This window comes from Mobula birostris, chromosome 6 (genome assembly GCF_030028105.1).
Source record: "Mobula birostris isolate sMobBir1 chromosome 6, sMobBir1.hap1, whole genome shotgun sequence".
NCBI classification, from domain to species: Eukaryota; Metazoa; Chordata; class Chondrichthyes; order Myliobatiformes; family Myliobatidae; genus Mobula; species Mobula birostris.
The window spans coordinates 49,981,505-49,995,376 of record NC_092375.1 but is presented as its reverse complement, the minus strand read 5'-3'; the positions used below and the strand labels follow the sequence as shown (position 1 = coordinate 49,995,376).

Below are 13,872 nucleotides of genomic sequence, written 5' to 3'. Positions count from 1 at the left end.
GTGGGATGGGGCTGAATAACCATCATGGAAATGGTGGGGGCCACAGATTTTCTATGATTCTGGAAACTAAGCTTCACCACTTTTTATTCTTTCTGGCTGCATTATCCAAGCTGCAATGGGCATTCAATCTTTCCACCCAACCTGGAGTGGACTACCTTTATTTTAACCTGAAGCCATTTCACTTTCCAACAATGCAACAAATGAAAGTATAATATATTGGTTGTATGTTATTTCAATTATTTTTAAAAATGAAATAATGATTTATACTTATTGATTCCAGAATTGACACTTTATGAAAGACTTTTGTGTTAAATTGTTTCAAGAGTTGTTAGATGAGAAATGTAATACTAAAATTTTTTAAAAAGACATTAGAAGGGTAACCAAACTTTTAATCAAAATGGTAGGTTTTAGGAATAACAAGAAAGTTGAGGGAGGTTTAGGACAAGAAGGTTAGAGCTTAAGGCAACTGTATGCACAGCCAGACCACGTGAAATTTAGATTTAAAAAAAACTCCTAGGATGGAACAGAACCTACTTTTGTTTTACATTAAGAGTTTAGAACACAAATTTGTCAATGTTGTGGCATTATATCAACAAATGATAAGGAAGATTCGGGCACCATGGTAGCATAGCGGTTAGAGTGATGCTATTACAGCTGAGACGTCAGAGTTCAATTCCGGCATGTACCAGAAGGGGTACATTCTCCCCGTGACTGTGTGGGTTTCCTCCAGGTGCTCCGGTTTCCTCCCACAGTCCAAAGATGTACCGGTTATAAAGTTATTTGGACATTGTAAACTGTCCTGTGGTTAGACTAGGGTTAAGCACGTGGGTTGCTGGGCAGCCTGGCTCATTGGGCCACAAGCAGCTGTTCCACACCTTATCTCTACGTAACTGCACAGCAGGATTTTACATGGGGAGAGGGCCCTGCCAACTCACTGGGTAAATGCACTACATCATTGTGGAATACAGAACTATAGAATTAAAATTTTTGCCAGTGTATATCTAAGCTGTGTTAAAGCAGACAACACACTTAGTCTCAAATGATGTTGGTAAAAAGGCAGGGGGGAAAGTCAGCTATACTTTCTTGCTCTGTTTGCCATCTGGTCTATTCTTGGAAGTTTCCCTCCAATGGGTATTTTCTGAACATAGAATTAAACTTACCAATGATGATTCCCATTCCCACTGGATGAATTACTACTTGATTCTGGTATAAGAATGCTTATATAAAATGTATGAACACCTTTGTGAAAGGATAAACAGAAGGGGGAATCAGAGGACAAATGGAGAAAAAAAAACCTGAGACTGCTGTAAGCACTTTAGATCTCAAACTGCTAATTACAATTGTAAAAAGCTTCCTAACTAGTAAAAGTGAAAATGTTCATGTAAGGCAAAAGAATGGCTGCAGTAGGAATTTCTCCTCCACAAGGCACTTTTGAATGATGTAAGTATGTCTAAACAGGCAGAAGTAGTGGAAAGAATAAACGAGTTAATGTTTCAACTGCAAATTCTTCCTTATGATAACCAAAAGGTTTGCATTTAACATTTTAATTCATCCTCTCTCTCTCTCTCTGTGTAATATTCTCTGTATTTTCTCTTTTCAGCAGTTTTAGCTTTTTTTCTGCTTTCTTTAAAGTACAGACACGTTGAGCAGATTTACTTACAGGTAGGAAATTAGGCGTTAATGACTAATCGATTAATTTTTCAGTATACTGTATATACCGGAGCTTCCCAACCCTGAAGTGCTGGCACAAAACCCATGGATCCCTGAATTTCTATAAAACCCATAAACACTACCTCGCTATTCATATTTTGTACTATCATTGTAATTTATAGGAGTGGTTTTTGTCTTGTACTCCACTGCTGCTACTAAACAACAAATTTCACAACATATGTCAATGATTATAAAACCTGATCCTGATGCTGGAAAGATGTGCCCGAACGGTAAACACGTGTCAGCTGCTTCAAAGAAACAAAAAACACAACATTACAAATGGAAATGAGTGCAAGACGCTTACTTTTGCCTTTCTGCGATCAAGTATTAACTTTTATAACCGCACTCTTCATATGTAAACATGGGTGGTGGCACAAAATAGACTGCGAAGGTTGTCCCATTTTACCAGCGCCGCAATATGATTTAACGACGACAATGTGTGGAAAAAAAGAACAAAATCATCTTGCATGCAAGACCCTGCAACGTGTGTTTAAGATTGTTGTAAAATAACTTTCTGTTTATAGTCCTCTGTTCTACACGTCATGAGAGATGGTGTCGTGAAGGGAAGCTGCTCTTGTAGTTCAAATACTATTGTAATCCACCAAATACTTATCCTTAATATCGTTTCCTTGCCTCACTGCTTCCAGTACAATACACGTTTCGATAAAAGATCATCTTAAGAGGTCTTAGTGATGTGAACAATTAATTGAATCTCAAAAGCAAAGCTCACTTACGTGTATCCTAATTTTCTATTTCGGTCGCCTGCACCCCCCCCCCCCAGCCATCCAATCAACATGTATGATTGGCATGTATCTGACCTTTGCTTTGGATAGGATACCGATCATCTACTAAAACAGCTAATGTTTGTTTCTCATGCACAGTTCACAAGGAAATATGAATCCACTCCTTGGAGTGTATGTGACTAATAAGCTCTGCGTTCAATTATGCGATTTGCTTCTGTGTGCGCTCAAAAGCGCTAAACGCAAACCATAACGATCAACAGACCACACAGCATCTTACAAAGAGTAATTGTTGTGATCGATTTCATAGTAAGGATTCTAAAGATTTATTTTCGTGTACTGCTTTTCGGTAACACGGCACCATGTACGTTGAAATGTAATGACCTTTCTGTTTTAATATCGCTGTAGGTTCGCGATCGTATTTGCTTTCAACCTCAGAATGATGCAGAGGGCACGCGTTTTCAAGGCGGCGCTAGTGCTGGTGCTGGTGTTGCATTTTGAATGTAAAATGTGACCGGAACACAAATCCCGAGTTCTTAACGATACCTTTCGTATCGATGAAGATCACGATTTAATCTAGACTGGCACGCATGGTTGCCACGTGATCAAATGTGTACAATATATAAACGCACTGCTGATGCGGACTGCTTTCCCGCTCCCGAGTCGGAGCCATTAGCTGAAGCCATTGTCTGTAAGCAGGCAGTCAAAGCTAGGTAAATATTCAATGAGTCTGAACAACAGTGGCTTCCCTCTTACCCCAATCCTCCTCAAGATGCACCCTGCGTGATATATATCCACATTCCGCAATTCATTACCAGAAGGACAAATGCATTATTATCATTGGTGATGAAGGATACGATATCAAACTTTTTCGACTCCATTTTTAAGTATGTATAGTTGTGTTCGACAGGCGGAATTCGGGCGACATGGGAAAGCCACTCAATCGTAAGAACGCCAATTCCTTTCAACAACCACGCTCAACTAGATCTGCGCATTCTGGGTTAAATGCGTGAATGATTAACTACACAAAGAAAGCCTTTTTTAATTAAAATAAACCAACAATTTAACTCAAATCGTACAGATTAGCGATCCGTATACCGCAATTATGTACACAACTGAAAAGTGTATTCAGAGAATTCACAGCTAATAATAATCAGCACCGCAACATTTTAATCATCGTGTTAATCTAAAACGCGCAATTTTTAACCTGATAAACTAGTTGTGTTAATTTAAATGCAAATATTCCCAAATGTTCAGTGAAACCCTACAAGACTGCGGAGCTATATGTCGTCCATTGGAATAAATGTCATGCTGTATTAATCAAAGTGACAAAGTTTAATAAAACTCCTTAAAATTTTGATCTATTTAATGCTCTGAACGGAAGTTAAAATTGCTGTAAATAAGAATTTAGAATCCAATGAGAAATTCACTCCACTAAACTGTACAGCATATAAACAATTTTACTTATTACTAGACCAATGTGAAAAGTATTAGTTTTAAAAACTCTACCAACTGCAGCAAAAGAAAGTAAATCCTGCGGAGATATATTTTACAATACTTTCTCATTCCAATAGCGTGAAACATACTCGAGCAAATCTTTTAGAAACCCCTACCTAATCTAAATCATAATGAAACGCATCTTTTAAGATTACACTTCCTTAGTGTTAATGTGTACTGCAAAATGTGATGAATTAATTCGGAAACGCTTTTTTTTAATACAACCAACGTACAACTTTAAAATGTTTGATACCGCAAGTGTAGGATTCAGTAGGGATCCAAAGCTCCCCTGATGTTTCTTGTGTGACATTCCCCAGTGTGAGACTCACATGACTGCAAGCAAGGATAGCATAGCACAATGTAAAGCTGCAGAAATTTTAACCATTTGGTAACACTGCTTCACCTTCCCTGGAAATTGCGTGTACAGTATTATCGCGACCATTATTTGAATTTTAAGTTGCCGGCTGAAATAGCAATAAAGTGATTTGAGAGAATAATTACCGTTGAAGCGGTAAAGTACAATACATACGATCTTGTGATAGATCTGCTCATTTTGATGTTATTTGCATAAAACTACTGGTACGTCGCTACAGCAAAAATGACACCTACAGTTTTTGAAGCGTTCACCAGGAGGATCAATAATTGCTCCGAAAGCATTTTATTCCGAATTGCCTTCGAAAGGTGATATTATAAATTGAAACAAGGGCAGAGGTGATACTACGAACATTTATTTTACGTGGGAGGGAAATATTTAACTAGTATTTGACCATTCGATAATGGTGCTCAATGGTTTTCTGTTTTATAATGCTTGAGGTTCTGTAGATTAGATTTTCAAACTAAAAAGGTCTAATTCAGTAGAGGTTGAGGATTACCTTCAAAGGTTTAAAATATCATTAAAGGACAAAGAATTTCTCAGCACGGCTTTACACCGCCAATGTAATGACCGTGACAACCCATGTTTGAGATTGGCAGGAACATCCATATAAATGATGGCGCACGTGGCGAGTGGGAGCTAAAGCAAGTTTAAAATGCTAATTTTCCTTTTCATGTGGCCACCAGCATGCCAGCCTCATCGTCACAATATCTGGTGAACAATGAAATATAGAAATGTATTCAGTGTCAACAATGTAAATGTGTATTTTAAAGTTTTCTTTAAATTGCAAAATGTTTGCTCTTAAGGATGTTTTCATTTTGCACTTTATTGTTTTTGTACGTCTTCGTGTGAAAAAGAATGTGCAAAGTTAACAACTGGTGAATGGACGGTTTAAACCGTGTTAACTTTATCACATTGAAAAAGACAACCATCCCAGCATAACACAAAAAATATAAATTTCTACAGCACAATATCTGGTAGGTGAGAACTCCGCATGCAAACGTTTCATCCGAAGTATATACTGTATTTGGTGAGAAATAAACTGGATTTAACCCTTTACGATCCATAATCTCATTTTTTAAAAATTCGGAACGTCCTCAAAGATTTTCTTCTGTAGCTGCATAACATTTCTCCGAGTTTCAGATTCCGAACATTTAAAACATACCTAAATGTTTTGCATATAGCAGTGTTGATAACATACCAAAGAAGCACCGAGTGAACCTTTAACCTCTTTCTTGTAGTGTAAGACAAAGGAACAGAATTACGCCATTCGGCCCATCGAGTGTACTGCGCCGATTTATTTTCACTCTCGAACCAATTCTCACACCTGCTCTACATAACTTTTCGACCTACATTTCAAATATACCCAATGACCTGGGTTCCAAAGATTCACCACGCTCTGGCGAAAGAAAGTCATCCTTATTTCTGTTCGAAAGGAGCATCTTTCTATTCTGGGACTTTGCTGCCTGGTCTTAGGCTCTCCCATCGCTGGAACCTCCAGTCCATCTAAGCCTTTCCACATTCAGTAGGTATCAATGAGATCCCCTCTCATTCTTTCTATGCTCCCGCGACTAAAAGCCTCGAGCTATCAAAGGCTCCTCATACATTAACCCTTTCATTTCCAGGATCATACTTGTAAACCTCTCCTGGACTCTCTTCAATGCTAGCAAATCATTTCTTAGATATGGGGCTTAAAACTGTTCACAGTACTCCAAATGGCTTATAAAGCTACAACATTATATTGTTTTTATATTGTAGTTCTCTCAAAATGAATGCTAACTTGACATTTGCCTTCTTTACTACCTACTCAACCTGCAAATTAACATTTAGGAAATCCTACACTGGGATTCCCAAGTCCCGTTGCACCTCCAGTTTCTGAATTTGCTTCCTGCTTAGAAAGTAGTCTACTGCTGTATTCCTTCTGCCAAAGTGCATGACAATAAACTTCCCTAAACTATATTCCATCTGTCAATTCTTTGCCCAATCTCCCAATCTGTCCAAATCCTTCTGCAGACTGCTTGCTTCCTCAACACTCTCTGCCCCCTCACCAATCTTTGTATCATCCACAAACTTCTTATTTGAGTAACCACATCCCAAAATAGCATTGTTTTCAGTTCTTTTGTGATGAATTTTACCAAAAAAAACACTCCAAAAGGAAGTCGAGTAAACTTGGACTAAAACAAATCAATTAAGTCTGTCATGTTATATGCAGGTTTGGAGAATAAGAACATACGCATAGGAGCTGGTGCAAACCATCTGGCTCTGAGAATCAGTTCCACCATTACATAAAGTCATGGAGGGTCTGATCCTGGCCTCCAGAGTAAGGAATTGTATTTAAATAGAAGAGCACATTGATCACTGATAAAGAATATTTGGAATTTTAAAAATCTCAATTAGCGCATGAAAAGGAGAAATTTAAAGACAATACAGCTGTTATGAAGAATGCACAAGATGGTTATCAAAAAAGGGTTAATGGCCTATTCAGACTAATAATTACACAAATTAAGTTTTAGTTAAATAGCTTATAACTGGAATGCTGCAGCTACCTTGCCTCCCCTTTATAACTATTTATCGAGTTTATAATATGCTACATATATTTCCCCCCATCCCCAAGGTACTCTTCCTGGGGTACAAATCAATGCATACTAATTGTCCCTACAATAATACCCAAGATGCCATTATTGATGAGCCTTGATAGTAAATATTGACAAGACATTCATGGAAGGTAACTTCACAGCCGAGACTAATCTGTTTTCATCCAGTCTGTCTTTTCCATAGTTGGCCAGTTTTTTTTAATCAATGTTTTTCTTAGTCTTCATTAAAAATTCAATGCGAAATCTACCCAAGATAAGAAATTTTTTTCCCCCCAAAAAAGGTGCTTTAATAAATATGTTTGATAACTACTCTGGCCACATTAGTTAATACAGCACCTCAATATGAGATCACACAGGTCTCCATGTTCAGATAGTGACCTGATTAAGAATGGTCATCCATACAGAAAGCCTGTTTTAAGGCATTCTTATCTTCAATTTTAGCAACAATATCTTTGTAGATTTTTTTAAACATTTGACAGATACAAACTACATATGCTATCTTTCAATTTGCTTTCACTAAATTTAACATTGAAAGTTTTGTATCTAGCATCAAGTCATACCTACGTACACAATTTCTTTAATTTGCAGCAAAATTTAAATTGTTTGCATCCCAGAACAGTCACAGCCCAGCAACCTTTTGGTCCACAATGCCTCTGCTGGCCATGATGGCAAAATAAACCTATGAATTTGGCCTGCACGTAGTCTATGCCACTCCATTCTCTGCCTGTCAGAATGTCTGTTACATATTGCTATCATACCTGCTTCCAACACCTCCCTGAGCAGCACATTCCATGTACATACCACTCTGTCATTCTGTTAAAAAAAAAGCTACCTTGTAAATCTCTTTTAAACTTTCCCCCTTCAACTTTAAAGCTATGTCCTCTAGTACCTGACATTTCCAGCCTGGGGGAAAATAAGACTCCATGTATGCCTCTCATCTTTTTAAATACTTCTGTTAGATCACCCCTCAGCTTCCAACAATCCACAGGAAACAACCTAATTTGTACAATCTCTCCTTATGGCAACAACCTGGTAAACCTCATCTCCATATCCTTCCAGTAAAGTGGCAAACAGAATTGCACACAATACTCCAAAATTTTATTCAGCTGCAAAATGACATGCCAAATTATATACTCAATGTTCTGATCAATGAAGGCCAACACACTGTACAACTTCTCTATCAACTTATCGATTTGTATTGCCACTGTCAGGTAGCTATGGGGTTGCACACCAAAATCCCTGTTGTACACCAGTGCCCAAAGGGCCTGTGCCATTTGCTGCATGCTTTTTGCTTACACATGATTTCCCAAAGCACACTTGTCCTGATTAAACTCTACCTGCCATTTCTCCCGTATTTCCAACTGATCTCAATACTGCAGTGTCCTTTCACAACTGCTCTCATTATCAATAACTCTGCCAATTGTGTTGTCTGCAAACTTACAAATCTGCCTACCTGCATTTTCATCCAAATCATTTATATACATCACAAACAACAGAGGTGTCGGCACTGATTCTTTCAGGACACCTTTGGTCACAAATCCCGAATAAGAAAAACACCCCTCCATCATTAACTGATCCCTGCAGGACACCTCTGGTCACAAATCCCCAATAAGAAAAACACCCCTCCATCATTAACTCCTGTCTTCCATGGCCAAGTTGCCAATCTAGCAAGTCACTCTGGATCCGATGTGCCTTAATCTTCTGGGTCAGCCTAACGAGAGACTTCGTTCAATGTTTTAACAATTATAGTTCATCTTTTGATCTTTTTTTTAAACTTTACAGACAAAAGTCTGATGGCACCAGTGAGTTTCCAGAGAAAAGAACTGAATATGTAGACATGAGGAAGTCTGCAAATCCAAAGCAACACACACAAAATGCTGGAGGAGCTCAGCAGGTCAGGCAGCATCTATACTGTTGCCCCTCTGCCCTGAAGGAGGCCTCATATGGGCATAAGATGAAGCCATTGACCAACATGTCAGAACAGGAATGGGAATTGGAATTAAAATGTTTGGCCACCAAGAAGCGCCCCGCTTTCCACAGAGATCAGTACCTCCATGATTCCCTTGTCCATTTATCCCTTCTAGCACTTTCCCCAGCAAGCAGCCTAAGTGCTGCACCTGCCCATATACCTCCTCTCTCACCCCCATTCAGGGCCCCAGGCAGTCCTTCCAGGTGAAGCAACACTTCACCTGTGAATTTGCTGGGGTTGGCTATTGTGTTTGGTGCTCCCAATGCAGCCTTCTCTACATTGGTGAGACCCATTATAAATTGGGGGACCAGTTTGTTGATCACCTCTGTTCCAAATGCCACAAGTGGACTTCCCAGTGGCCAAACATTTTAATTCTGATTCCCATTCCCATTCCAAAGTCAGTCCACGGCCTCCTCTCATGTCAAGATAGGACCTCCCTCCAGTGGAGGAGCAACACCTTGCACTCTGTGGAATGCTCCGCCTCAGAAGGCAGTGGAGGCCAATTCTCTGGATTCTTTCAAGAAAGGGTTAGATAGAGCTCTTAAAGATAGCGGAGTCAAGGGATATGGGGAGAAGGCAGGAACGGGGTACTGATTGTGGATGATCAGCCATGATCACAGTGAATGGTGGTGCTGGCTCAAAGGGCTGAATGGCCTACTCCTGCACCTATTGTCTATTCCACCTGGGCCACCTCAAAACTGATGGCATGAATATTGATTTCTCCTTCCAGTAAACAAATGCCCCCCTTTCTCTATTCCCTAATTTGACCTATTACCTCTTCTCACCTACCTATTACTTCGCCCTGGGCTCCTCCTCCATCCCCTTCTCCTATGGTCCACTCTCCTCTCCAGTTAGAGTCCTTATCCTCCTGTCCTCAACCTTTTCCACCTACCTGGCTTTACCTATCACCTTCCAGCTAGCTTCCATCCCCTCCCACCTTTTTACTCTGGCATCTTCCCCCTTCCTTCTCAGTCCTGAAGAAGGGTCTTGGCCTGAAACATTGACTATCTATTCATTTCCATAGATGCTGCCTGTCCTGCAGATTTCCTCCAGCATTTTGTGTGCATTGCTTTGAATACATAGATCAGGGTATTTCAAGATTGTCTATACAAACCTGTAGTGACACAACTGTGTTAGGTTAAAGGAAAGTTACTTAATTTTGTCAATATTATATACTATTCAGTGTCCTAATGAATTTTTGCTTGCAGCAACTGAATTTCAGATTGATCTTACTATAATTTTCATCACAATAAAATTTGAAGAAAAAATATTGTTATAATTCAAACAAAATTAAATTTAAATTTTATTTCTTGCCTAGCTTTAATGGGGAAAATATAAACCTTTGCTAAAAATGTTAGTTTCTTGGTACATTAGTTTAGTGACTAGATTAATCACTGATTCTGTTATGTATGCATGAACTTATTTATTGATTTCTTTAATGAAAAATACCTCAAAAATAACTATTTCATACTGTTAAAGGTGGAGCAAATATCCACAATTGTTGAAATCTTGTTAATCACCTTACTAATTATTGATGAAATTTATTCCATTGGGATTTCTTTAACTAATTAGAAGAACAATACCATCAGTTTTGACATTCCTCACTAACGTTATGTATGTGTCAATGATGCCGTCACTTTTTCTAGACTTTGCTTCAGTTTGTGGCAACCTATTTATTCTGTGATGATGTCCTTCCTGACCCCGAGGAGAGCACCAACCTCATATTCTTTCTTTCACAAAGACTGGTACTACCACTTCCATGACACCAACCAATTTACTCCAACTTCAGTACATCTGCCATTGAACTTTCATACATTTTAATGTTTTGATTTAATTAGAATCTTCTGTTGCTAAGCAACACGTTTCAGTTAATGATGATCTCAAACAAGATTAAAAAGTCATATTTGTGTCAATGGCCCTCCATAATTCTGCCACCCCTCCAAGAGAAACACATTTTTCTTCCTCTGGCAAAACTATCTGTACCTTTGACTCCAATCTTCTCTCCCACTTTACTGTCAGTATCTATGCCTTCAGTTATCAAGGCTCTGCATTTGGGAATTCCCTCCCTAAAATAGTATCTCTCTGCTTCCAGATCCTTTTTTAAGATGAAGAAATTATGAGAATCCTTTTCCATTGCTGTCATATGGTTCTCAACCACAATGCCTCCCATTCTTCTATGCAGCATGACCATTGCAACCAGAAAACCCTATAAAATATCTTATGGTTAGAGTGAAGTGACAACTGAATTGATTTCATCATTAACATTTAAAATGTTGTTACTTTTGAAGGAACTGCAAATGTACATGTACATAGCTTTACAGTAAGGCTTTAAAGCAAATAATCCACAAGGAATCAGATCAAACCTTTGAAAATCTGTATTTTACTCATGGTAGCTACATTATAAAGTCTTGTCAATCTAAAAAGTGGATAAGGAACTTGGAATAAACATACCAGCAAGTCATTTTGATCAAGAAAGTATGTTGAACACTCAGAAACATAGTTAAGTGCAAATACAAGCGATGACAAAGTTCGAGGAATCCCTTACAACTACGTTCAGTTAGTCCAATCTTTGTAAGTTTTATCAGTAACTCTCTACGATAATTTATTTTGGTTTTTCTGAGCAAATTGGCTAAATTAAATAGAAGCAAGACTCACCTTCTTCACACCTCCCATTGACTGAGAATCTGTCATTTTAAAATTTTCGGATCGTCCTTTGCGAATTTCTGAATCCACAAACCTGGAAAAGTGGATATCAAGGATTTAAAATATGCAATTAACAGTCAACAAATAGTTAATGAAAAATAATTCGAAAAGGGTTCACGAAACATTCTCATGTCCAAAGAAATGCATTTATTTACAAACGTCAAATAAGTGATTGTTATATAATAGTAGAATTTTAAAAGTATTTTGTGCCACATTTACTTTATGTGATTGTATCTAACTTGGGAAACAGTTCCTTAAACGAACCAGCAGATGAACTGGGTGCGGGGGGGGGGGGTAGAAAATGTCAACGGAAATTAAACTTACTTAGTATCGGGCTTGTCGCGATCCTTCTTGCCGCTGATGCACTCTCCGGGCGCTGAACGAAAATCGCCATACGTTTCCTTCCAAACGCGTTTCTCTTTGGTTTTCGCCATGATTTTTATAAGATAAACGCAACTAAAAGCCCATTAGCGTTCTTCATGCGACCCAAAGACTTTTTTGATTCATGTCTCTTCAACTTAAAAGAGGGGATAACCCCCTTCCACCCCGAGTAAATGTTTCAAAACAGTGCCAGCCTCTACGTCGACATCAACAGCATGATGATGCTGATGAATCTCCTTGGCTCCCACTCCTAAGGAGGGATAGATCGAGGTTGGATTGGGATGTTTGAAGCGCTAGATTCTCCCCCCCCCCCCAATCACCAGGGACGAGACTGCTCCTACAACAAATCTTCCAGCAACTTCAGTCGCTTCATTCTGCCTAAAGGCAGCAGAGGATCATTGCAAAGCCTTTTTAATTACGCATTGACGGCGCCGTAAGATGAAAAAAATATAAGACAGGCGACAGCTTCCCAGCTTGTTAGTATTTTGAAGTGTAGTAGTTACAAAGCATTAAAATTTATACCGGTTGTGCCCAAGGGTTCCGACCCGAGTCACCAGTTTCCCTCAGCCCAAGTCCGGTTTGGTGCTCGTATTCAGCTCACTCAAGATTTCCCCTTCCCTTGGGTTCTTTTAGAGTTGGATTTTCAAGTCGTTCTCCCGTTTTCTTTTACTTGTTTAAAGTTGTAGCTGATTCTCATCTTTTAATAAGAAAACACAACAGTAAAATGAACGAGGTAAATTCCACGAGTCCGGCAGCAGCGCTTTGCCGCTACTTGCTGCGGCCGCCGACCAGCCCGTTTCGCTGGCCCGGTTCAGCGGGCACCACCCGGGAAGTTTCGCTGCGCCGAGCCGAGAGGAACTGAGCCAAGCGAGCCTGACGTCACACCTCATCAAACGGCACAAAGCTCCCAGGGATAATTACGGAAATCTCAAATGCGAGCTTGTGTTGGGCGGGGGGGAGAGAGAGAGAGAGGAATTCTTGGTTTCGTTCTTTCTTTATTCCGTGCTGGAATCTATCTATTTATTTATTTATTCATTCTGTCGTTGGTACAGATTTTACACTGGCCGCTCCACACGCCATCTCCGGAGTCGCGAGCCTCCGAACCATTCTCGCTGATCGCGAGCAAAACGATCTCGAGCTCCACAATTGGCCACGCGCCAAGGAAGGAAGCGAGGGACGCCAATGCCGTTCTTGATTGGCTTAAATTCGGACCTACCCTCCCTCCTCTCGGTTTTGAATGGCTCCTTCAGTCGTCGATTAAATTATCTGTCCTTCCCTTCTGCGCTTTCTTTTTCTTCGAATTGGTTTAATTGCTGTCAATCATAGGCCAATTCTGATCACGAGCCAGTGTATGATGCGACGCTGGAAAGATCACCAGCCTGAAGAAGAGGAACCTTTCCTCCCATCACCACCATTCTCCGTCTCTTTCGTACGTCCTGTCCAGAAGGCAGTGCGGTGTTAAGATGGCGCTCGGCTCTGTGGCTTTCGGAGGTAGTGCTGGGCTTTCCCAGCTGTTCCTCATCGCTGTAGCCCTTACTACGGGTAAGAATATTGAACGGTCACCTTTTTTTTGCCAAATCCCTTTACCTGTTAAGACTTTGGTAATCATCCTTTCATTTGAGAATAGTTGTCTTCAATTATCTGCATAATATGTTTAGTAATTAGATAAAGCACGGGAAGATTACTATGTGGAAAAGCATTCTTGTACACTCATGCGTTTGTAGGATTAAATTCAAGAGTTATATTAGTGATTTCAAAATTTCGGTCGAGAATGTGATTGCTTAAGAGATGGAAAAATCATGTGATTTGAAAAAAATTTCTGTTCCTTCTCATATACTAGATTAAACTAGATTTTTTTTAACTGCAGTGTTATTCAACTGAAAAATATAGTGGTTGTGAGGGGAC

General features: G+C 39.5%; 2 protein-coding genes across 6 annotated transcripts in view; one reads left to right on the top strand and one right to left on the bottom strand.

Annotated features, from left to right (window-relative positions):
• Window positions 1–12,849, bottom strand: part of bcor (BCL6 corepressor) — a 302,269-nt gene extending 289,420 nt beyond the window's left edge. For 2 of the 5 annotated variants that reach the window (XM_072260463.1, XM_072260465.1), the window contains exons 1-2: window positions 11,911–12,848; window positions 11,539–11,620 (exon numbers count right to left, since the gene is read on the bottom strand). In XM_072260463.1, the coding sequence (XP_072116564.1) occupies window positions 11,539–11,620; window positions 11,911–12,020 (192 nt within the window). In that variant the 5' untranslated portion in view covers window positions 12,021–12,848. Of the gene's footprint in view, window positions 1–11,538; window positions 11,621–11,910 lie in introns of all 5 variants that reach the window. The other 3 variants (XM_072260464.1, XM_072260470.1, XM_072260467.1) reach the window with 3 other exon arrangements.
• Window positions 12,850–13,217: 368 nt separating this feature from the next.
• atp6ap2 (ATPase H+ transporting accessory protein 2) overlaps window positions 13,218–13,872 on the top strand; it is a 56,167-nt gene continuing 55,512 nt past the window's right edge. Inside the window, exon 1 of the mRNA XM_072260471.1 lies at window positions 13,218–13,509. Coding sequence (XP_072116572.1) covers window positions 13,431–13,509 — 79 coding nt within the window. The 5' untranslated portion in view covers window positions 13,218–13,430. The remainder of the gene's footprint in view (window positions 13,510–13,872) is intronic.